This window comes from Barbatula barbatula (genome assembly GCF_947034865.1).
Source record: "Barbatula barbatula genome assembly, chromosome: 3".
Classification (NCBI taxonomy): domain Eukaryota; kingdom Metazoa; phylum Chordata; class Actinopteri; order Cypriniformes; family Nemacheilidae; genus Barbatula; species Barbatula barbatula.
In genome coordinates, this window is record NC_136764.1 from 4,044,991 (window position 1) to 4,069,874 (window position 24,884).

General features: G+C 40.5%; 1 protein-coding gene across 1 annotated transcript; it reads right to left on the bottom strand.

Annotated features, from left to right (window-relative positions):
* Positions 1-7: 7 nt before the first annotated feature.
* tep1 (telomerase-associated protein 1) lies at positions 8-24,523 on the bottom strand. The gene is made up of 56 exons (XM_079452237.1): positions 24,380-24,523; positions 23,302-23,783; positions 21,487-21,660; positions 21,260-21,409; positions 21,019-21,183; positions 20,568-20,705; positions 20,206-20,277; positions 19,833-19,954; positions 19,032-19,189; positions 18,790-18,899; positions 18,626-18,704; positions 18,139-18,331; positions 17,830-18,052; positions 17,591-17,740; positions 16,612-16,692; positions 16,396-16,517; positions 16,225-16,296; positions 15,908-16,054; positions 15,392-15,683; positions 15,103-15,224; positions 14,288-14,401; positions 13,565-13,682; positions 12,922-13,107; positions 12,648-12,832; positions 12,420-12,561; positions 12,159-12,338; positions 11,981-12,073; positions 11,767-11,899; positions 10,677-10,836; positions 10,456-10,589; positions 10,294-10,382; positions 10,097-10,211; positions 9,969-10,013; positions 9,662-9,869; positions 9,344-9,464; positions 8,788-8,912; positions 8,612-8,711; positions 8,384-8,539; positions 8,092-8,304; positions 7,724-7,780; positions 7,501-7,639; positions 7,138-7,368; positions 6,756-6,913; positions 5,211-5,318; positions 5,006-5,110; positions 4,781-4,910; positions 4,603-4,688; positions 4,347-4,482; positions 3,859-3,989; positions 3,307-3,428; positions 2,918-3,058; positions 2,693-2,792; positions 2,469-2,604; positions 1,131-1,213; positions 914-1,018; positions 8-760 (listed from the first exon to the last, which is right to left on the bottom strand). Exons 2-56 carry the CDS (start codon positions 23,770-23,772, stop codon positions 632-634), a joined length of 7,755 nt encoding a protein of 2,584 aa, XP_079308363.1. The 5' UTR covers positions 23,773-23,783; positions 24,380-24,523; the 3' UTR covers positions 8-631.
* Between the last annotated feature and the right edge of the window lie 361 nt (positions 24,524-24,884).

The following is a 24,884-nucleotide window of genomic DNA, read 5'->3' on the forward strand; positions in this document are numbered from 1 at the left end:
AGATTAAAAAAGTCAATCGAAGTTTTGTCTTGACTGTCATGTAGCCACAGAATGTTTCCATTTATTTTCTCAGCACAGGCCGACATGTTCAAGTCTTTGTGTGATGCAATGAATGACACAAATATATTAAAGTGCAATGAATTTAGTAGAAAATTTATAAATTAGCTTGAGTACTTGCTTATATGGTCTATATATGTATATGTATATATATATAAAATATGTCTTTAAAACTGAAATCGTTTGTTACATAGCTTCAAAAGGGGCTTTCTCAGCATCTCTTGTGAGCAGTCGGCAGCTCATCAAATGGCGTCTCGAAAAGACGATGAGGTCAAAGTAAATCTCTATCCGGGCAGCTGGACCACCATCACAGCACATTCAGTGGACACCTGCTTTTCCAAATGTCATTTATTCAGAATATGAATCATCACACACATGTATATTTACATGTCAAATCAAATGCTTACTAGCTAACTGAAGAATCATATGGTTATCATATAGTATACATTTCAATAAACGTATATATGCTCATATCAGAGCTGTGTTTAAGGCAACTGATTTAGAATAAAGATTGCACAAGACCACAAACATGACTTTTCTACATGCGTCAAGAGAGCAGGTTCTTTGACTGAACTTAAGAGCATTGCCCTTTCCAGGACAGGAAGTACAGTTGACCCTGATCATCTGCACAAACAAATTCTCTGAGGTTACTTGGTTTGACTTGCAGCACCTTCACCGGCGCTCCACACACAAACATGCCCAACTGTGGAAAAACAGAGAATCGATGTCAATGAAATATACTGTTGTATACACAGAAGCATAACATATGATAACAGATGCCATTTATCTTAAAGAACTAATGAAATACTGTTTAGTTACGGTAAGACTGCAAAGGCTCATAGAAATATAACTAGACCTGTTTCTTAGTGTGTCGGTCCCACAGTTTGACGGTTCTGTCGCAAGATGCAGAGATGATGAGGTCTTCAGTAAGTCTCAGTACAGTCACTTTGTCTTCGTGTGCCTATAGAATCCGGTCAACATCCACCAAATCAATAACCAACACAAACATGCTGTACATACGAATAAAACACATGACATGATCATATCTCTGAAAGAAGCTGAAGGACACTTGCCAGTCGTCTTTGTGTCCAGGTGGAGGGATTGGATGGCTTGTTAAACCACATGTAGCCTTTAGAGTCTCCACACACAATGAAGTCTGCAAAAAACATCAAATCAATGGATTAAAAACATGGCAAAAAGCTTTAACAGCATCTTAGTATCAGCGTCAGGTTCTTAGCCCTACTAAACTGCCATTGCAATGTGTAACAACTCACCTAATAACTAGTTGAACCAACCTTGTTTGTTTGAGTTTGCACGTCATTTTTTAACTCTATGCTATTTTCGAAGTATCATGAATATTTCTCATCGCATGTTTTCATCAAACAGGTTTTATTTTCGCATTTTGATGGAAACTGTAAACTTTCGCATTTTGATGGAAACGACAAATTTTCGCATTTTGATGGAAACGGCAAAATTTCGCATTTTGATGGAAACTGCAAATTTTCGCATTTTGATGGTAACGGCAAATTTTCGCATTGTGATGGAAACAGAAAATTTTCGCATTTTGGTGGAAACTGCAAATTTTCGCATTTTGATGGTAACGGCAAATTTTCGCATTTTGACGGGAACAGCAAATTTTCGCATTTTGGTGGAAACAGCTAATTTTCGCATTGTGGTGGAAAAAGCTAATTTTCGCATTTTGGTGGAAACTGCAAATTTTCGCATTTTGATGGTAACGGCAAATTTTCGCATTTTGATGGAAACTGCAAATTTTTGCATTGTGGTGGAAACTGCAAATTTTCGCATTTTGGTGGAAACTGCTAATTTTCGCATTTTGATGGAAACTGCTAATTTTCGCATTTTGATGGAAACTGCTAATTTTCGCATTTTGATGGAAACATTGTATGCTTGTTTAAAGCGTTTTTAAATTTTTAACAAAAACATTTGATGCAAATAATGCCGTACTGTAGGGACATTTCCAAGCCTCTAAACATTCGGCACAAAACGAAATGTGATTGGTTGTGCTACCCGTCAGTCGTGTGGCCTCTTGGGCGGCCGTGGCCAATGAAAGCAGCCAAAGTCTTCAGACCTTCAGTATGAAGGAACTTGATGGAAACGCACCTCATTTACATTACGTTTTATTTCTGTTCTTTCCAACTTTGAATAGACTTCCATCACATTTGTACGGAAACCCGGCTATTGTTTTCATCACCAAGTTGGGGTATGGCTAGTTCTGACAAAAGGTACATAATTCTGTTACTGTATATAACAAAGTATTTATGATTCATGTCTTTGCAATGACTGTCAAATACAAAAGTGTAAACAGCTGGTTCACAAAGCCGTTGCTGAACAGGGTGTGATCCTCCAGAAACAGAACTGTTGAAAGTGTAAGAAAGGGAAGCTTTACTAACCGTCCTGCACGGCTGTAGCTGTGATCCAGGATCTGCTCTCTTTAGTCTTCTCCCCGTCCTCCTCATCACCTATCGTACTTTCACAAGAGTTTATGCTAGAGTAATTTGAACTAGAGAAACTGGAAGTCATCGACATCTGAAATCAATCGGATCATGACAATAGCTTTTATAATAAATATCAGAACTAATACAAGATGTTGATGAAGATGATGACGAGTACTTACGACAAAGCATAGATACACTTTGCTCCTTTCTTGTCCCCACAACCAAAAGCTCTTCTTGTCATTGGCCATCACTCCTGCAGGACGCGCTGGCTGCCGCAAACTGCAATAACACACATTTATTCGCCTTCATTATAAAAGCCAATAAATGGATCCTCATTCACTGTACACTGTGTTTAATACATGTGTTACTCTTTGTTTATGTGTTTGTGAAGTAAGTTTGTGTACCAGTAACTTTCTGTAGCACACTCGTTTACAGTGGAGAACACGGCGACGATTATACCATTGGGGAGCACTCCAAAGAGACTGACGCCGTAGTGCAAAAAGCACACGGGATAATTCACTGTGTATGAAGACACCTTTTCAAATCTGGAATAACAATTAACACCAAAAAACAAGATTCATATAAATGTACATACATCAGCTAAACACAACAGGGCTACAGCCAGCATCAGAATACATTACAGACCCCCACATATTATTTACTATTCATATGAATGTTAGCTCGCTCACAATGCAGAAGAAAGTCTTAGGAAACTAAAAACGTCTTTATCTTACAACCTTATCTGGAAAGCTGTAGGTATAGTATGATAGTTTTAGAGGTTAAAAGACAATACCCCACAATGCACTTCTCAGAGTCCCACTCCAGTTTCCAAACACACACTGAGCAGTCAGTGCAGCCCACGGCCACCTGATCATCCGGCATACCGGTGACAGCACACACACCACCATCACTGACCTGAGTCAAGAGCAACACAAACACACAATTCAACTTTGTATAGCTGCCTGTGTTGCACAATTGGTATATTTAGTTATTTGTAGTATTTAGTTTGACATAAGTGTCCATATCTCTTTGTGTCTCTGTTCTATCTTAATGACTACAAGCCTGTAATAACAATAACTATTCCTTTATTTAGGAACGGCAGATGAATGATATTGTTGAGATCACTTTTTCCAGCTGATGCAAAACAAGTGTGAACGCACCTTTACATTTACATTCAGTCATTTAGCCGACGCTTTTATCCAAAGCGACTCGCAAAGAGTTCGGGGAGCAATAACTTTATAGCCCGAAAGATCATAGTAAGTAACTGGTCATTAAAGATTGCTCTTCCGTGTCTGTCCCACAGTTTGACACACATGAGGTCAGTTTCTGATGTATATTTATTTACCTTCTTCCAGTAAACCATTGAATTCTGATGCCATATCTCCAATCTGCCCGAGTCATAACCACACACCAGTAGTTCATCTGCATCCAGGAAGCACATTACTCTGACACTGTCCTTCTGTGAATGCGGAAAATCTGTGAAAAACAATATTGTGTCATTATGTTTTCATGTTATTCGTATCAACCGAATGTTGTTCTTGGATATGTATCTGTATCTTCTGATGTCACCGCAATGTGCCATCGGTTCAGGAAATGATATAGTACATTAAACACTTTATAGCTTCTCTCTCTATACTTTCTATATTAAAAGGGGTGGAGCTAAATGTGTTCAAGTTAACCACACTGACAGCCGAGTATGCACATACCATTTTTCATTTTGAATGAACAAAATACAAAGATTCCTAAAAAAGCGACTTTCTGCTCCATTAAAGCATTGATCTGACAGTTTAGTTAGCTTTGAGAGATGCAGGGAGGTCTGGGATTGGTCAGTACCCATCGCTGTGGCGACACTCCACGACCTGAGTGATCGATCTCTAGAGACAGTGAGAAACTCCGGCTGTCCGGCCTGTTTGCAAACGACAGCCTGCACCTCGGCACTGTGGCCATGCAGACTGCTGTGATGCTGCACCTATAAACACAGACGCTTTCAGAACTTCCTCTCAATAATAAAGATTATAATAATAAAGAATGATGTCACGTTGCATTTATATATACTGTATAATAAACCAAACAAGGCAGGATTGACCACCTGCAGTGGGTGCCAGAGTTTACAGGTTCCATCTTCTGATGCTGTGGCCACCAATAAGTCCTCTGCTTTCAGTGTCTCTTCCATATCTGTTGGCAACAAAACCAGAATTGCTAAGAAACTTTTTCTGTGTTATCAAGACACTGTGTGTTTGTGTGTGTGTGTGTGTGTGTGTGTGTACCTGGCTGGATGACAACAGTGCAGTGATGGACCCGTGACCTGTGTGCCTGGATCCTGGTGACCTCTAGGCCCGAATTCCACTTCCACACCATCAGCAGTCCGTCTGCAGACCCGGCCATCACATAATCCTCCTACAGACACATTTAAAATTCAACAGATCACACTTTCTGAAGGGAAAATCTTTTTATATAGTGTTTAAAGGTCATGTGTGTTCTTTATGGCTCACCCAGCAGCACAGTGTGCTAAGAGAAGATTTACACGAGATGTTTCTTATCAAACTTCCTGTCTGGATATCCCATACACACAGTTTGCAGTCACTGGAGCAGCTTATCTGAGGTGAGAGAGAGAAACGTTCTGTCATACACGTACATGCATACGGTTACAGACACACCATCATAGATGTTATTGCTGGAAATGTTTGTTTTTCTCACCACGGCTTGTGATGTCCAGGCACATCCCATAATCCAGTCTCCATGGCAATGGGGAATAGACTGCTTGAGAATTTGAGTGGAGGAGTTCACCTTCCATATCATCAAAGCCTACATTGACAGATATAAATATATAAAACATTGAAAGATAAAATGTTGTCATTAAATTCAATTTTACATTAGTCTCCTAGGACATATTTCTGCTGCTACAGCTGGAAGGTGATTGGTTCTTTTCAATTTAAAGACAGACTTTAATCTGTACAGCCACTTTAGTAAAGGCGCCATTTCATGAAAATCCAACTTTTCCATGTTTAAGTGCTATAAACGGATTTCTGGTGCATCTGGCAACCCAGAAAACGTGAAAAATGACAACACGGTAGCTTTTTTTTATGTGAACCTGATTTCGCTCCGTTTCTGATGTAGGTAGCCGTTCTAATTATAATATTACCGCCCCTTTTCTGAACGTGTCCACCCATGGGGTCGCCGTCATTTTTGGTTTCACAAGGGACATACGTGAATTGGTTCCAACAACATGGCAAGAGGGGGTAAAGCATTCTCATATGTAGTACCTAAACTCTGGCTAGCCTTCCTTATAATATTCAGGGTTCAGACACACTCTCCAAGTTTAAGACGCATCTTTTCTGCCAAGCATTCACATAATGCTTAATATGCAATTTTACAAATCAAATGCAAATTATTATCTTCGGCTTAAAAGTACTGAACAGGAGTTTAAGGTGGTGAAAAATGTGAGAGAGAAGAAAGCACCAACCCTACCGGTTGAAGCCCGTATCAGATTCAAGTCACTGATGTTTGCCTACAGGACTATCACTGGATCTGCACCGGCATACTTCCACACCCTACTACACTCCTACACCCCATCAAGAACCCTACGTTCAGCGAACCAGCGGCGCCTTGTATTGCCTTCTCATAAGGGCATTAAATTGCTTTCCCGCAACTTCTTCCTGGTGGAACAGTCTTCCCAATGTGGTCCGGTCAACCATATCACTCACAACCTTCAAAAAATTACTAAAAACCATTCTTCTGTGAATACTTGACAGACAAATGAAAAAAAAACTAAACCTCCCTCTTCTCTCAACTAGATTTTGTTGAAACTAGTAACTTTGTATAAGAACCTATTGTACTATTTTTCTTTTATGACATATCGCTTATTGCTCCCTGAATTCTTTGTAAGTAACTTTGGATAAAGGCGTCTGATAAATGACTAAATGTAAATGTCCAAACTAATGTAAGTTTAGCAAATCACTTTAAACATTTAGTCAGTAACTTCTAATCAAAGTAACTGACTGCAGCTATAATGTGTCTGAGGAGAACTGGTCCTCCCGGCTGAGACTGGTTTCTCCATTTCCTCATCATTGGAGTTTGGGTTCCTCGCCACTGGGTCATGTTGGTTTGCTCACTGGGAGACTGCTGATATTAGATTACCTACTGGTTTGCTAAATTTCATTAACATTGCTTCATTTAGTGCACTGTGTTTTCTTTGTCTCTCGTCATCTTACCCCTAAAGGTAAATTTGAAACGTCTAGGTACCTGATCTTTTCCTCCTGAGAGAAGTTCCTCTCCATCAGGTCTGAAGGCGAGGCATGTGACCCCTCCGTTGTGACCTCTCAGAATGCACACCGCAGTAGGGTCAACCCAGGGTTTAGAGGTCAGTTCACTCTTCAACCACAACACAATCGTGAAGTCGTCTAAAACAAAATTGCACACAGAGGATTGAAAGACGTTTATAACTGGTATCAAACTTAGATAAACAAAGCATAAGTGGCCAAATACTGTGTACTGACATACCGGCATGTGACAAACACTCACTTTCCTTTTAAAAACACAGTTCTTTTAGAAGAAAGGATGTTAATACCAAGTAAGTATAAACAGATATATAATGAACACAAAACACATGGCTGTGTGCACTGACCGGATGCAGATGCAACATGAGTGGTGCTTTGAGCCAGGGCGAGGATGGGTCCCTTCTGCACTCCAAAGGATCCTATAAGCACAAGGCTTTTTTGATCGTCTCTTTGCCTTTCCCAGACTCTAAGACGGTTGTCTGATCCTCCAGACAGCAGCATTTCTTCATCTTCGGCTTTCATCCATGTCATGCAGAGCGTGGACACCTGAAGCCTCTCAGTGCTCCACACCTTCATTCCTATAACACACACAAGCACTATTTATAAAACGTCTGTGGGTCACTCCAAATGTTTCTCAGAACAGAAAATTAAAAGTCTTTTTTAAACCAATATTGTCTTCTCTGATGAGAACTATGTAAAAGTGTGTGTACCTGACTCAGAGTCGTATAATTTGATGCCCTCTCCATGATAACCCACAGCTGCGTACCGACCGGTTACAGCCACACAAAGAGCGTTAGCTTCCACTTCATCTGAATGTCTGGAGTGCTTTTGCTGCTGTAATGGTACTTTCTGAAAATGATAAAGAAACCATCATGCTTTCCGGACGAAATCATTCAGAATATCAATCGATTCTAATATAAAAACATGAAGTACCTTTTCCTCTCCCAGCACAATGAGACAACGCCCAAACCCTGCTGACCACACCTTAACCTAGACAATACAAATATGATTGAATTAATATTCATACACATGATCTGTGAGTGAGAATGAGGTGATATTGCCTGCTGGAATTGGCACATTGTTATCAAATATAAAAAATACGTGAATGTACAGCGAACGATGCGAATTGGGTGGCGTGATAGCCGCAAACGCGAATTAATCGCCTCAACAACATCTAAAGCGCACGTTGACCCCGCAACTTATTTGAAACCTACTGTTTGACACGTCCGGATGCCCAGCTAACAACATAAAACAAGGCACCACCCTGAATTGCTGATTTAATAAGGGATTCTATTCCTCACCACACGGTCATATCCAGCGCTCAGCAGTAGTGATCCTCCCAGTAGGAAGTTCAGGGACTCGGTGGAGCCGCGGTGAGCATGATAACTACCCAAACATGTAGCTGCTGAAACCGACCAGAGGCGCACTTCTCCGAGCAAACAGCCTGAACACAGCAAAGAGGAGCCGGGAGAGAAAGACAGACTGCGCACAGAACTCTCATGACCCAACAAAGTCTGAGAAACAGAAAGAGAGATGGGAAGTTATTACTTTTGCTATATTAGGCGTGATAGAGTACGTTCAGATCTTCCCTACCGTGGTGTTTTGATTTTCTAGCCAGCGCCACACACAAACCGATCCGTCCCAGGAGCCCACGGCTAACAGCAGACCCTCAGGGTCAAAGTTCACACAGTTCAGAGGAGAGGGATTCACGAGAGATGCCACCTCTTTACTCTTCTGCGCTGACCACACCTGAACGTGACCACATCAATAATGAATATAACAATAACAATACAGTTTAACAGGTCGATCTAAAATTCTCACCTTGACGTTTAAGTCTATTGAGACAGTTACAAAGTGTTTTCTGTCCGGACTGACGTCACATCCTGTGATCCTGTTGCTGTGAGCGCTCATGCGGGCGGTTCTTAAAGTGACAGAGCCAGATTTTCAGAGAACATTTCGATTCAAGTGAATTCTGTAAAAGTGAAGGTATTCCTTACCTGCAACCACTCTCAACATCCCACACTTCCACCTGCCCGTCAAATGAGGTTGTTCCCAGAAGTCTCTCATTCAGGAAAACGCATCCAGAGATGCCATCGCAACCGCTTACCAATGACTTCACTTCCTGTTTACAGAATGAACCAAAAAGAAGTCATTTGTGAAAGATTTTATGATTTCATTGTATAATATAACAGTAAGACACAGCTCAGTTAGGGCTTATTCACATTTTGCATCCCTTGCACGTGCAAGTGCGTTCATTTTATTGTAGACGCGTGGCAATGTAGGCATCGAGATGAAAATATACTTTTTTTTCCAGAATACCGTAAGCAGGTCATGTGACCTATTACAGAGCATCGTGGAAAGCTCGGCGAAGATGAATGGACAGATGATCACTGCACAAATGTAATTTTTCGGTGCTAAAATCCTGGAAATTCACAGCAAACTTGGCTCATAGTTGCTTAGCATCGGCAGACGCCAGGCTAAGCAGATGCGCGCTCCCCGTGCGGTTTTAGAAGCGAAATGTAAACGTCCCCTTAAATTGAGATTATTTGTTACCTGTCCAGTCTCTGTATGAAGAAAGTGAAGCGTCCCCTCTTCAGTACCCACTGCCACAAGCTTTCCACCCGGACTCACCACCACACAACTGGGCTCAGACTGGAAGGTGGAAACCAGCTCACTGAGCAGAAGAAACACAAAATACAACCACATTATCAACTTTTGGACATGTTTGAAAATGATACAAGCCTAAACTACGCAAACACCTTATTATACAACAAAAATATCTTATACAGTAAAATCAGTTTATATAAACTGAGAGTCATGTTCTATAATAACAATCATCATAACATCATTAAACAGTCTTAATATTAATACCTCGCTTCTTTTTGTGCTTCTCCTGTGTTGTTCAGCCACTCAACAGCACGCACACCTCCCTTTCTAGTCATATTTTCAGCCCATGAATGAGCGGAGCTGTCCTGTGGTTCATTGAGAGCCGTCTGTACAAACAGAGCCGGCCATTGAGAGAGGAGAGAACTGTGACGCTTCAGAAAACTGAGACAGTCTTCAAGATCCTTCATGTTGTCTGAAACAAAAGGAGGAAAGGTTTTCTTGAGACTTGATTGTGACGTGAGAAGCAACACTGAATAAACCGATCATCTGCACACGATGAGAATGAACACACCTGCTGGACTCGCGGACTGAAGCGGATGAGGCGCAACTTCGTCGGCTAAAAGGTTGAATAAAACAAACCAACCACGTGAGAACCTGTGAAAACTGAAAAACATTTAAAGTGACTTAAAGATTTCTTACCGAACATAATGTAGGTCTCCAAGAGCTGATGAAGACGTCCGTGCCGCACGTAAGCGTACAGGAAGTAGTAACTGGACAGCAGGAAACGCAGAGGATCCCATTGATGACAGTTCATCTGAGCGATGAGAGAAAACACACATCAACAAACATTAGAGGACAGAGACCGAAAGATGGAAAGGACGTAGAGAGACACTGACCAGATGAGCCGGCAGACAGGACAGAGTATCAGGATCCGAGTGTAGAAACGTGTCCTTCCCCTGAGGGTTTGACCTCACCCAGAAGTGAGCTGAGACAAACAAACACATCCATATCATCCATTGAAAATATATTTCTTAAGAAAAACACAAATGATGCTTTACCTGCGATGATCAGATGTGTTCTGGTTTTGTCTTCCTCAGTGGAAAGATACAGCTGTTCAAAGGCCGACCTCACCTCCGGATGAGTCAAAGTCAGAATATCATCCGACCCCTGACCATGAGACGGGCCGATCAGGCTGAAATGCAAGATTAAAAAAGTCAAACTAGTTCTTTATAACACACATTATATACAGTCACTCTTTTAATATTATAATGTACGGTACCTGTGCAGAGTTCGTGCTATTTGGGAGAATGTCGCCATGGGAACACGACTCTCGGGATGCTTAGCGATATGTAAAGTTTCCGGCCACGACACTTGCCCTCCTCTGGAGTTTAAATCATTGCACATGTTCAATACAGAGTAAAGATCGGTCTCCCGTAACCCTGCGAAACAAAACCCATATCAATGTTGAGTAACAAATCCATTTAATAATAAACACGACACAATGATACAGATTACGGTTTTTTAAATGGATTTACATACTTATTATGCGTCTAAAGGGACAGTTGGGACTGATGAACTGATAGAAAGATATTTGGAAGAATGTCAGTGACCAAACAATTCTTGACACCCATTGACTCCCAATAACACGATGGGAGTCAAAAGTGCCCAGAACTGCTGTCCCACATCCTTCAAAATGTCTTTTGTGGTCAAAAGAACAAAACAATTATAAAGTAATGGGGGAAAGATCTGTCTGCTTACAAGCATTCATCCAAATATCTTCGAGTTCACCAGAACAAAGACATTAATACACATTTGGAAGAACTCGAAGGCGAGTAAAACAAATGTATTGGGTGAAGAATCCCTGACGATACATACAAATAATTGTTTTCTGAATGAATTGTTTATGCGTCTAAGTAAATCGACCACTTTTTGTTTTATTCTGTGAACAACTGACTACTTTTCTCCCATGTTTTTATTTGCATTTTAAAGAAAACTGGACGAACACTAAAATCGAATCACCACAACACAAGCAATGACATTACATGTTATGGTTAAAGGCACAATAAATTCCAAAGCTTTATCAAAGCATTGATAATGAAATGTCGATGCACAAGAATCAATCTTTATCAGTTTGTGGTTTTATTTGTAGGGAAACAGACCTTTTTTTAGGCGTCGTACGATGGTACCATGTATTTGGGCACATGTTATACCATGCTAGTACAAATAACACTCTTTAGTGCCACATTCATACAAATATAATTCAGCACCATGCTATATTTTGAAGTAAGATTATAATTACTAAGTACCTTTACTACATATAAGGTGTTGTAAAAGTGAACAGGTCTATGGCGGTGATGTACGTAACATACCGGTGGAGCTGATGGTCAGCGTAGCTAAAGCCCACCCCAGTCCTGCTGCTCCATACTGACTCTCCATCCTCACCAGAGCTCTCTGAACCAACTCGCACAGAGACTGAGGAAGAGACTGCAGGCTGTCCTTCATCTACACAACACAATATGTAAAGAAAAGGCCAAACAATGCTAGTTGTTAAAACAACAGCCTCTCAATAGAGTGACACTGAACCTTCTCGAAGGAGGCGTAGTTCCTCAGCTCCTCGCAGGCCAGATGGAGATACAGTGGACTCACAGAACCTTTCTTCATCAGCAGCGTCTGAAGCTACAGGTGCACGCAACAATAAATCTTCCTCATGAAGGAAGAATTCAATTCGTACGGCTTCAAAGAACGCTCAAAGGAGGTTTACCTGGTTATTGAAAGCCGAATCGCTCAGCTTCTTTCCAAACACAACCAGTTGCTTCTGTACAATCTCCTTCCTGTCAGGTAAAGATAACTGTCCCAGCAGAAATGATACAACATCTTTTCTTTTACAAACAGTGCTCTGGAGGGATGATTGTGACGTCATGCTCAGAACCAGACAGACGCCCTGTCAGGAGAGAGTGATGTAAATATAACGTATACAGTAGTATCTCTGTAAATGACTGTAAGTGTGTCCTCTCTCTCTCACCTTTGGGAGGTGTTGTGGGATCCATTCAGACACATTTTGACCGCGACCGTCTTGTATGCGGTCGGCACCGTCAACAAGCAAGGCCATCGGCTTTTCTTTCTTCAAGTCATTCAACAGCATGTGGAACTCTGACAGCAAGTCTCTGTAATGCACGAAAATCATTAAGATGCAACATGTGACGTATTTTACACAGATTGATGAAATGACGCCCCATAGAGTCTTTCTTACTTGTAAGAAGTGTTCTGAGTCAACTCCGCATCATTTTTCCTCATTCTCAGCCACTGGACCAGACATCGGAGAAGCTGCTCAACGCTGCACGCTGATTGGCTAGCGTCTGTAGAGTAGGAAATGACATCACAGACTGGGTTTTTCTTGTTTTTGCCTGAGGTTTTGAGCGTCTGGGCCAGGGCAGCCTGAAGATCGAGATAAAAATGTGTTAGTTATTTATCTCACATTGGTCAATAATACAAGAAGTTATTTATGTGTTTGAAGAGCAGGTCACCATGAACACAGTTTTGCCTTCTCCAGGATTTCCTTCCACCAGCAGAATTCCTCCTTTTTGTTGACTGTCCTGAACTTTCTCAATCCCCAAAGAAATGTGTTTTGCTCTGCCGTGAAACTGTCGCTGTTGGGAATCCCGATGCACTTCCTGTTCTTTAATCTCAGAGGTGAAATCTTCTTCGGTCTCCTGCAATAAAAAAAGAGAAAATAAATACACATCTAATACCTACGAAAACCTTGTTCTATAAATGATGAAACTTAAATAATGAAACATAGAACTACGTTTATATTAGGGGTGTAACAATATATAGAAGTATTGCTTATTGCAATACAAAAACATTAAGATATGTATCGTTGAGCTAAAATGGTTCAATTAAACCTTGAACGTTGTCAATTCTTTAACAATTTTTTGTAACATTTGTTAATGTTTTGTAAAACAAAATCTGCCATTTTTGTATACATGTATATCATAATCGTAAACTCAGTATCGTGTATCGTATTGAATTGTGAGCTGAGCATATCATTACACGCCTAGTTTACATGTATATGTATTGAAATACGCTTTTATTTAAAGTGACTTACACTTTGAATGACATTGAAACTATAAAGTGTTTATAAGTCTGTGTGTTCTCTGAGAATCAAACCTCAACAAAGAGCTTCTGTAAGGTCTCCCAGATATCTTCCAGCGCCGCCTTTCCAAACTCCTCCAGACCCTTGACATAGGGCTTTCCCTCCACCGCTCCACCCCACTCACAGGGATAACTTACAGAAGAAAAGGCACATTAGCCATATTCAAAATGAGCCACAAAAATAAAAAAAACAAGAAAAAGGTGGCCACTTATTTTCAATAAAAATGAAGGGTGCGTTCACATTGAGTATTGGTTTGTTTGACATTCACGCTGAAATGTTAACAGCAAACCTAAAAGTATCGAACCTAACAGCACAAGTATACAGTGGAAACAGCATGTATGATTAATGTCTTTATACTGAACTTACTGGACATCCAAAATGAGGCTATCTGCTGGCTTGATTTTCAGGATCGCACCTTGTTATCACTTCCTGTTTTTCGGTTCGGTTAAATGCCTTTGGTTCATGTTGAGTTCATATTTTAATTGCACCGCGACAAAGTTTATTAGAAACTAGACAGAGACCGATCTTTTCAATTGACTCAGCCCGCTTGTTTGGTGAGCACCAGGATTCGGATGGCAGCATTCAAACTTACACAATTAAACGCCACTAAAAGAGTAGTTGCACTAAACATTCCATATGTGAACACACCCTAATGCTCGCAATGTTTCCACCCACAACACCCCACAAGCGGCGGCGAAACGTCCTCTTAACGACATCAACTAGCATGCAGAACTTACTTTTCTGTAACTTTGAATTTGTTGTCCCTGATCCATGTTTTCAGGCTGTTCATCTTAGCTTCTGCTTCTCTGGATTCAGCTACAAAGTCTGACTTCCACGCGACTGGCACTGACCTAAACATACAAACAACAAAAATAACAATGACAATGGTTTTGTCCACATAACATAAAGGAGTATAAACCACGCACATTTCCCACAAGTCCTGTGTAAACTACGGCATGCAAAGTTTTCAAACGTTTTCGTGAGATGGCGGAGCTCACTGTCTGGAGCACCGAAAGTTAACGTACAAGGGATGATCAAAACTTCAGACACTATGCCCATGATGAACAAGGTAAAACTTGCTTCACTTCTTAGTAGTTGTTGTCCATAATCTTTGGTAGTGTCCTTGCGTAGTGAAGCAATGAGCTAGCTGTTCAACATTTTAATCTTTGCTAGTGCTTGCCGTAGCAGTGCGGCGCGCTTCAGAAACCCTCCTCCTTCCCCAGCTCCACCTGTATAGATCTGCTACAAGGTGATTCATAAATGCTATACAGGGTTTATTCATATATGTTCATGTATATGTGCGGCAGCAGTGTTTCTTACATGCTTAAAGAAGCATGTTGTGTATATATTGGCAGTAGCAAAGTCAGAACTTTCTTTTCTGCAAGCATAGCACATCTATTCCACCAAGACCAAACACATTAATATTGTCACGTACACTACAAGGCTAACCCCAATCAGGGAATCGTCATGACAGAACTTACACTGGCCAAAGGTCACTAGGCCATAATTATTGAAAAGTTATTCAGTGGACAAATGACGGATGAATATATACCTGGTGAGATCAGGTGATCTGAAGTAGAAGAACATACGGCTCTGTGCAGAGTCTGGATAGAGAGCTTCAAACTGTCGAATCTCCATTTCTGTGATGGATAACCCTGATGGAGCCGAGCCCAGCTGACGCAACACAACATATAAAAAGGATTATATAAAACTACTGCGAAATTAGGCAAAACCCATAGCTACAAAGAGGTGTACAGGGAATAAAAATAGTTGAGCTGTAGTATACAAGTATATGGACTCCACCTCGCATCTTTTAAAGAGATAGTTCGAGTCAGTTTTACCCAGTTATACTGAGGCAGTTCGGGAAGGTCGGGGTGGGGCGGCACCAGGCCGTATCTCTCTCCCAGAATTCCAAGTAGCAGCTGGCTTCGGCAGACCTCAGACAGACAGAGCTCCACGGTGCGGCTGGACTCCTCTTCTGTAACGCCCCAGCGCAGCTCCACCTCCTGCAGGTAGAGGCAGTGTGGAGCCGCACGCCTCCTGAGCTCCGGAAACACGCTACGAATCAGAACGTCTCTCTCGGCGTGCATGTCCCTAAACGTAGACGAGATGAACACCCGCACGCCTCTCCACCTGTGAACAGGGAGAGAAGGGAAGCATCGACAAGAGCGTGACGGCAAAAAGAATGCAACATGACAGATGGTATTTTTGAGCTAAATTGAGTAGTTTGGTTTAATAAACTCATTCAAAACAAGTATGCACTTTTACGAAGCAAAACCTCAAGAACCAACTTGACCGCCACATTCGGCATGTTCTGTTTAACACCAGAGGATTATGGGTAATTTTACTGCCCGTACTTCATCTTTGGTGTGGCCGGCAGTGGGACGAGATCGGCGGAACTCTCTGGTACGGTTTTCTGCCCCTGTGGAGGGGGGATGTTGTGCACTTTGTCCATGTTTTCCACGTGTTGCAGAAGTCTTGAGGAGCCTCTCTCCGTGACAAACCTACAATCACAAAACCCCATTACTCAACAGCTCTGCACATACACAGTAAATGAAGTTTTGTTTTACTTCACAGATACACATGTAATTGTTATAAATGAAACAATATACAGTCAAGAACTGTGGGGATATCCCTGACAGTAGGTTGCTGAGAACACAGCTAAATGTCTTACTTCAAGATTTGTTCGCTAAACCCATAAAGCACTACAGCGTTAGGGTCATGTTCGGCTCTATCTTCTGGATTCCTGATCAAAATAAACAACACAAATTGTGAGAACAATCTTTTCATGGATATTTCTTATCCTTTTAAACCCATGAGCTGCAACAAATTCTGTAAAACGTACTTCTGGCCAAGGAGTATGTCTATCAAGACAGCATCGCTGGCGGTGTCTTGCCGATAGTTATTGACATACTCCATCAAACAGGTGTCCGTCCAGCGATTTTCAATCACAATTATACGATCTACCTGTGAAGAGAGAGGTTTTTTCAGTGATGTCACTTTTTTGACGCCTGCATTAAAGAGATTTAAAGCATTCTGGTTTCATCCATAACTGTCACACCTTCGTCCTCTCTTCAGTTAGCTTGGAGAAGAAGTCTGTCTGTGCAATGCTTTCACATTCAACGGTGCCCTCAGTTATTATCTAAGAAAAGAGTGAAGAAATAAAACACAAGGTTGAGAGACATGCCTTCAAAGACAACAAAGATGTAAAATGCATTGTTGTATCGGCCTCCGATATTTATCGGCCCAATTGAAATCTATCGTTATCTATTGCAATATTTTACATGACAAATGATGACTTGGAAACTTGCCGTAAGCATCCAATTCCTTTATCCTCCAACCATAACTGTTGCTTAGAGGTATGAGTTATAGTATGAGATGAATCACATGACCTACAAATCCCTTTTTATAAAATAAAATAATTGTACCAGATGGACCTTGACACAGGTAACATCTATTTTTTTTAACATTCTCTATGTTAGGCCCGGAAGACGTATCGTTTCATACAGTCATGTGACCACGATAATATTGAGACAATTTTGCTATTGCGATAACACGATATAGATAATATTGTTACATCCCTCATTTTGGGTGTTGCTCATTTAACATATGATCGAAACAACCATCCATTTTATTGATGAAGAGTTCAAATAAGCGAGCATGTGAAAGATATCGGTATCAATGTCAAAATCGGCCAAACTGTGTTTGTTAAAATTGGCATAGGTAAAGAAAATCACTACTGTTATGGTAACCCCTCCAGTATTGATAAGCAGAAAGAAATACATTTATATAACGGCAATATTACTTTTGTAATGTCCCCTTTATGCAGCTTCAACTAATTTTTATGGCAAACTTTAACAAAGCAGTGATGGGCATTCGAGCTAGTTTGCATAATAGATTTCCGACTAGACTTCAGACTCGATCCGACTTGACTTCAGACTCGATCCGACTTGACTTCAGACTCGATCTGAAATGACTTCAGACATTCACGTCAAATAATCACCGCAAAGAATGGTTTGTGAGTCCATGCAAGTTCTTACCTCCACTTGTTTCATTGCCTGTCTCACATTATCCAGCAGGTTATCAGACTTCAGTTTAATCTCGTGGAGGTCGCAGGCCTGCAGCATGATCTGAGCGCGTTCACTGCAGTGGTTTATCATCATTGACAAGAGTAAAGCGGCATCCAGGTTCTGTCGAAGCAGGAGAAATGATGTAACATGTTTAGAGATCATTTCACAATAAGGCAAACTACATAAGAAAAACAATGTTGGTGTCTGACCGAAGCTGAGAGTTTGGTCTCATCGATGGTATCTGTGTCCTCAGGGGGGATGCAGAAGTCGTGAGAGACCTCCGGGTCATCTCGGTCAGATGACATGGAAGTACTACAGATCACAAGAGTGTGCCCGGGGAGAGGAGGAATATTGAACGTGCAGGAGATCTGAATGGCCTTCTCCAGGGCAGAGCGGTACTGCTCCAAAATCTGCTGAGTATACAGCCTCTGACTGAAAGGCACAAAAATAAAATATTAAGATATTAAATCATAAAATATTTAGTCGAATTCTACTCTATCGTATTGCTCGGTACACACTTTGCCTTTTTCAGTAGATTGCGTTTGGCGCTGAATAAGCGGTAGACGAAAGGCACACCCATCGTGACCCTCAGTCTCTTGCGCTCGGTTGTGTTCCAGTCGTGCTTGCTGTGCCGTTGGCTCTTTGGCAATTTCTTCAGGATACCCCGGAGGATCTCAGAGGAGTTTGGAACCGCCTTGGTAGTTCCACCCGCTTAAAAGAGAAAGACGTTTCTTTAACACCCTCAAGAACACAGTAAACATTAAAATACTTGTAAATGCTGTAATAGTAATCGAACAACGTTCCTATCAAACAGCCATGGTTCCAGCCCGATACCTAATCTCAAATAATAACTGATGATACATTGATAGACGTGTTGTGAAGCCTAAACCCCAAGCCCAAAACTTTGCATTGAAATTGGACTGGTTGGTAGCAATGTTGTTCCAAAATCAGCTAAAACTAATTTCTCCATCATGGTTAAATCGCAGTCAATGTACACCAACTTACCAAATCTACTGAGCTCCATAATGACTTTGTAAGCGGACAGGAAACGGAAGGGAAACTGTCTGCTCTGGATCACAGCTTCCTGTGACATCAATTCAAACCCGTGAATGACCTGATGATCCTCTGTGTGTTTCATTCAGTTATTGCCTAAATGAAGGGGGACGTACCTTTGAGGTGAGCCTGTTGAGGATCTTACTGTGATGTTGCTCACTGATGCCCACGGTGATCATATTCCTCAGGTTTCTCAGCATCGCCATGAAAGGAAGAGATCTGCAGTCTACAGCCACAGCAAACAATACTTCAACATTAAAACTACATGAGCAAGATGTTGTAAAATAAACATAGTCTCCATCATAAACAAATGTTTGTACGTGGAAGTGTTTATATGACTTATGTCACTTATTCACACCGATAAGCTTCTCCCAGGTGGCAGCTTTGTTTCCCTCTTGACTCAGTTTGCGCTCCCATGTGTCGGGCTGCTTGAGTTTCATGCGTTTTCCAGCTCTCTCTCTGTCCCAGACCCCCCGGAGACCACTGCAGGAAAAACTCTGAGCATCACTGGGGTACCTGCAGGTGAAAACAGAGAGCACGGTTAGTAAACAAACAGTAATGTGCTTTTTGACCTGCTTTGCCACGCAGAAACACATGATTTGAGGTTAATCCACTCAAGTAAACAGGACAGTTTCGGAATGACAAGAGGGAGAGGAAAGGATGATGTCATTTGCATTTTTAGGGAACAATCACTTTAAATAGTCAGAAACTAAACAGAAAATACATTTTAAAGTCCCTGTGAACAGGAATTTTTTACTTCCGTATTTTGACGCATTTCTGAGTGATATGGAATTTCTAATGAGATAAAAAGTGGCCGTGGCTTTCGTCTTTTTCTTCGAATTTGATTGGATGTATAAAAACAGCCGATGAATTTTGAATTGGAACCGGCAGCCGAGTGAGAGTTGAAGGGGAGGAGTTAAAAGCTCCGCCCAAGCTGTCAAACATACGTCATTTAAGATAGTCTTTACAGGAAAGTGCATTTTTTATTTTAAGTAAAGATTACGAGGGTACACCAATTTAAGAAAGACAATGACCCACATTGATAAACTATTTATAATAAACTATGCAGTATTTCATGAAAAATTCCTTTTTTATTTCACTGGGACTTTAAAACAAAAAACAATATGAATATCAAATCTTTGTCACATCAGTCACTCACTTCTTTCCCAGTATGGCCATGACAAATTCTGCAGGATCTTTGATATGAAGTCTCTTAATCATCTTCTTGAGACTGAACACACTCTGTTTTTTATCCATTGCAACACGTTCCTCGCTCCTTAACTGTCTCACAACATACACATCATGTGAAGAAGAGATGCGTCTCGATGTGGGATGTACTGGTTATTTCTAATGGCTTACAAAGACTAAAACTAGAACTGTTATCTTTAGCAATTAACTGTAATTAGTTAACGTTGAGACACTAAAATAATTATATAAACATTAATAACAACTAAACGTATATAAAATGTTTATAGCCATTTAAAAATAAACAATAAACTGGCAAAAGCACATTTAAAACATGCAATGCTTACATATTTCTGAAGAGTGGATGTATTCATTTTAAGAAAGTTGCCCCACGTTTTCCACTGTTCAGCAGTTGGTTGCTGAGAGAGAATATGAAACCATAAACAAAGTTTAAAACATTTGGAAAGAAGAGAAACAGTATAAACACTGTTTTTCGTTTGTAAGATACTGAACAGTAGGCTCAAAATCTAGTTTTCTCTAGAAAGAAAGTCATAGAAAAAGGAGGTATGCTTTTTAAATCTTAAACAACAAACAAGTAATAATTTGAATGTAACTTTTCATTCAAATTTTAAGGCTGATGATGAAATCGTTTGAGAATAAGTTCACGCAGACACATTTTTACAAATGGTCTTAAATGCGATAATGTTACCTTTCCTTTCTTTCTCTTTTTGTTATGTTTGCAGCGATGCCTCCGTGTGTTGTATTTGGCCAGCTGATATTCACTGAACTGCTTAAATTTATCCACTAGGGCTTTCTTCAGACAGGCGGGCAAACATTTACTGAAGCACTGTACATGAGAAACACATGAGGCTTTAAAAACCACAACACACTTGATAAAAACATAAGTACATCCAACGTAAAGCTATGAAACGCATGCATTTTGGACAGCATATAATATAAGAACATTTGACATAGTAGTTTGGGATATACAGTATATGGTACAATGGTAATACTTAAATGCTATTTGAGGTACAACGAAAGAAATACTGTAATAATTTATCATAATATCAAAGTACCATGGCATCTGATATCATTACTGTACCATGATTCTCTTCACTTTTGAAGGGGAGGGACACTAAATAACACATTCTCCAACGTACTGTGTTGTAGATTCTTATCACTTCCAGCCAATCAGACGGCAGCTGCACGGTGGCACAAAAGTACCGTCTCACGTGTGGCTTGGAAGCGGGAAGATGGGCAGCCAGTGCTAGCAGGAAGTTGGCTGTAATACGAATGTTCAGTTCCTGCCTGGTGTAGACGGCAACCTAAAGGCGAAATGTGATCGAATATAGGTTAACAACAAAACACACACACACACACACATGTGTGCAAAACACAAACCTTGAGGAGGAACTCAGGGTCGCTGGAGGTAATCTCTGCGGCTAGGCCCTTCATCAGAATCCACACGCTCTTCTCATCATCCCAGTCTTTCTGGCCTGGAGTACAGTTCTTATCCACCAGAGAACAGCACACCATATTCAGCAGGTTGTACTGGGGACAAACACAAAATAAATGTCAAGAGAGAGTCATTTAACACTGCTCAGTGTTACCGTGACCCCTCGACGGACCTTCTTCCCTCGCAGTTCCTCAAGCTCCTCGTCTTTGCCTGGTTCAAGCACCCGAAAGTCTTCTTGAGGAGCTGCTGTGTGCTCTTCATCATCATCTTCTAAATCCAGATCCACTACAGGCATCTCAGAGGACGACTCCTGGTCTATTTCCTCCCAGCTTTCACATCTAGCGTCCTTTTGACATGTAAAGATAGAATAATATCTTAGAGAGATTTTGGTCATCATTTATTTATATCTTTTAATGCGTGTCCACACATTGGAAGTCAATTAGTTTTAATGTGGTTTGGTAACCAGTGTTTAAAACAACTTTTTGAATAAGAAAGTCATACTTTTATTAAAGCGTTATTATAGTTAGAAAAATGTCTCTTCGTGCTCCATGGTAAAGTCAAATAGAGTACATCAGAGATGATGCATTTCTGTGTGCAAAACCCTGAAGCGAGTTAAAGCATTTTATTACTTCTGGTTCCATCTTCCCAGATTCATTGGGGTTTTTTAAGTCTGTGGGTAGCAAGTGGGTATGTCTATGACATAAAAAACGCTCGTGATTTTTAAAGTTGTCCTGAAAACGGGGAAATTAAACGTCATCACACATAAATATCACATTTATAATGCAATATAATTCACTTAGTAATGAAACATGTTTTAATAAAGTCTGATAAAGCTGTCTGAGGCTTGCTGCTGGTGAGGCCGATATCGATCGACCACAGCGTAATGGTGGATTCACACAGTACGCCGATGATTTGCCCTGCTGACGTTCACAAAAAGATCAAATATTTTTATCTTCAGATGAGCATACTGCAGCGTCGTGCCCGTGGGAGATTTTTCCTTCTGCTGATTGTATTTTAGTGGAAAAAATTGCAAATACTTATAAAAATACAACGTAGTTGTTTGTAGATCTTATTTTTGCGATATTTCAAAAGTCTAGAGAAAAATACACAGGCTTTTGGTCGAGGGAACCACTGTGGGGCTAACTTCTGGGTTGGCCTACAAAAGTACATCATCTCTACACCATTCAACTGGTTTGCAATAACAAAAAAAAAAATTTCCGGTAAGGCTTTGGGGCAAAAATGTATGCCTTTTTCAATAAAAATATCATTTACTCAGGCATAAATAACAACAGAAAATGTGTAAAGAATACGGGAGCAATGTCACATTGTTGCTTTTTTTATTTGAGGAGTTCAGATGCAAAACCTTCTAAGTGCATCTCACAAGTTTTCTTGTAAATAAGCATTTTTAAGCTCTTATGCTTAAGTTCAGTATTTTACTTTAATGGCAATGAAAAGGTTATTAGTCGGTACTTATGTCACTTTAGTCATTTCCACTTCTTTGAACAAGACTGTTTTGAAGAAAATACAAATAAAAACATTACAAATACAAATTTGCTAATTCTGCCAACAAAGCTGTATTTCTGAATGGCGTGAGGTCGGGATTAAGCGGATTTGAATTGAAGGTATTTGACGAACATAATCATGTTTTTAATCGTGCATTCCAATTAATATCAATCAAACTACAGTTGGTTTGATTGAAGCCATAACACCTACAAAAAATACAGCTAACTTACCCAATAACACATGCTCTTTAAAACAGAGTTTTCTCTTTTTGGAAGAATAACCTCTTTATCTAAAACATGCCGAGAGTATTTGGTCAATATATTTATCTCAATTATGTCTGAAGTGGCGTTTAGAGGCCTTTGCATCTGAGCTCCTCGTGTCTTTATACCACATTTTTGCTCAAGCACCTTCACCTACTGTAGTTTATTATTTGCACGTGCATGCTTTTGTCTACTTTCACATTTTACATGCAAAGCAACTCTACCTGACTGGTCTCCTCATCATATCCCAGTGTGTCCTGTATCACTTCTCTCTCGTCATACAAGCCTTTCACATCCCCCTCTCTAGTGGACAGAGACGGACCCAGAGGTGGAACAGCACCAGAAGTGGACATGTGCGAGCAAGCGAGTAAAGGATTCGTGGAACAGGTGGAGGTCAGAGAAGAAGAGAGCAGATAATGTTGTGTGTCCTTCATTAGGATTGTGTTCTCAGTGTTAAGCAGAGAGGAGGAAGAGGACATTGATGACAGAAGACTGAAGGTGGTCTTAGTGGATGAGAGGTTTGTCGGCTGGAGGGCGGCACATGGTGAAGATGCGGACGTCCGATTGGCCCAAGACGGAGCCGTATAGAGACACTGAGACAAAGTTGATGGTGCTTGAGCCAGAAAGCTGTTTTCCAGACTCGGTCCGGTACAGTTCGACTGTAGTCTGGCATCCGTGAGAGCCGGTGCCTTCATGTCTGCTTTGGCTAAAATAAGGAGACACAGAATAGAGATTTATGTGTTTCGAACAGTCAATGTACAATTCCCAAGTGTTGGATAGGATGGGTGCGGCTTATGCAAACAACCCACATAATAAAGACACACCTGGAAAAACAAATAATCAGTGCGGGACAAAGTTCTCAGTCCTAGCAGATAAAAACACTGATCCGTTCACATTCTCGGAGAACATGACAAACAAGATGAACCTTCATTCGTTTTGACATCAAAGATTGAATTGATCTGCATTGCTTTGTGAATTCAATCTTTGTTAAACGCCCACTTGTTGTCGTAAACACATGTACACACGACACACAACATTCAAGGTTTTTTTGCAGATTGGTTGCAATTTCTTTCAGCATAAATGACTAAATGGTTAAACTATGGAGAGACCATAGTAAATATAGTGATTATTCAACAGTGGTAAAACTGTAAATCGTGGTATATGTTTGAACATGTAAACATGTTGCAGTTCCGATTTGAATGAAAGTTACAAAGTAGCACTGTTGCAGATAAACGCGCACAGTTTTATCATCGCGTCACGCGTTTCGTTACCGAAGTGACGTAAACGCAGAGAGCAACGTACCTTTTATAACCAGGTTTTCAATGTATATTCGATTTTCAGACGCGTTTTATATCTTCTATCATCTGAATGTTGTGTCAATGTAGACAGCTTGACAACTTCCTCACCTGTCATGTGTTTTCTTCTTCTTACCGTAGTGAACAGAATAGATGTGCATCACGCAACGGAACGTTACCCTAACGTTAGTTTTTTGTTCTGGTTTAATGTTTTTGTTTCGGTTACCTTTACGGAAATAGAACGTTCGTTTCTGGTTACCATAACGTTTTGGGAACCAAAACTTACGTTAGGGTAACGTTCCCCTAACGTTGTAGAAACTAAAGTTTTAATTCCGTAAAGCCAAAAACAAACCTTTATGTAGCAAAGTCTCAAAACATATTTACTTGAACGTCTGTTTAAAACTGGACAGAAATTTTTCAACACCTGTCTACACTTCTTGCATTTAACAGCTATAGTAATAATACAATTTACTGATTATCGAGCTCTCTATTTATATTCCTCGTGTATTTCT

Excerpts from the sequence above, each read along its gene's own strand:
- tep1 (XM_079452237.1), bottom strand. The coding sequence starts at position 23,772 with ATGAAGGCACCGGCTCTCACGGATGCCAGACTACAGTCGAACTGTACC. Across the intron at positions 19,955-20,205 it reads CATCCACTCTTCAGAAATAT|TTAAGGAGCGAGGAACGTGT; the intron begins GTAAGCATTGCA and ends GTTGTGAGACAG. Across the intron at positions 4,911-5,005 it reads TTAGCACACTGTGCTGCTGG|GAGGATTATGTGATGGCCGG; the intron begins GTGAGCCATAAA and ends ATGTGTCTGTAG.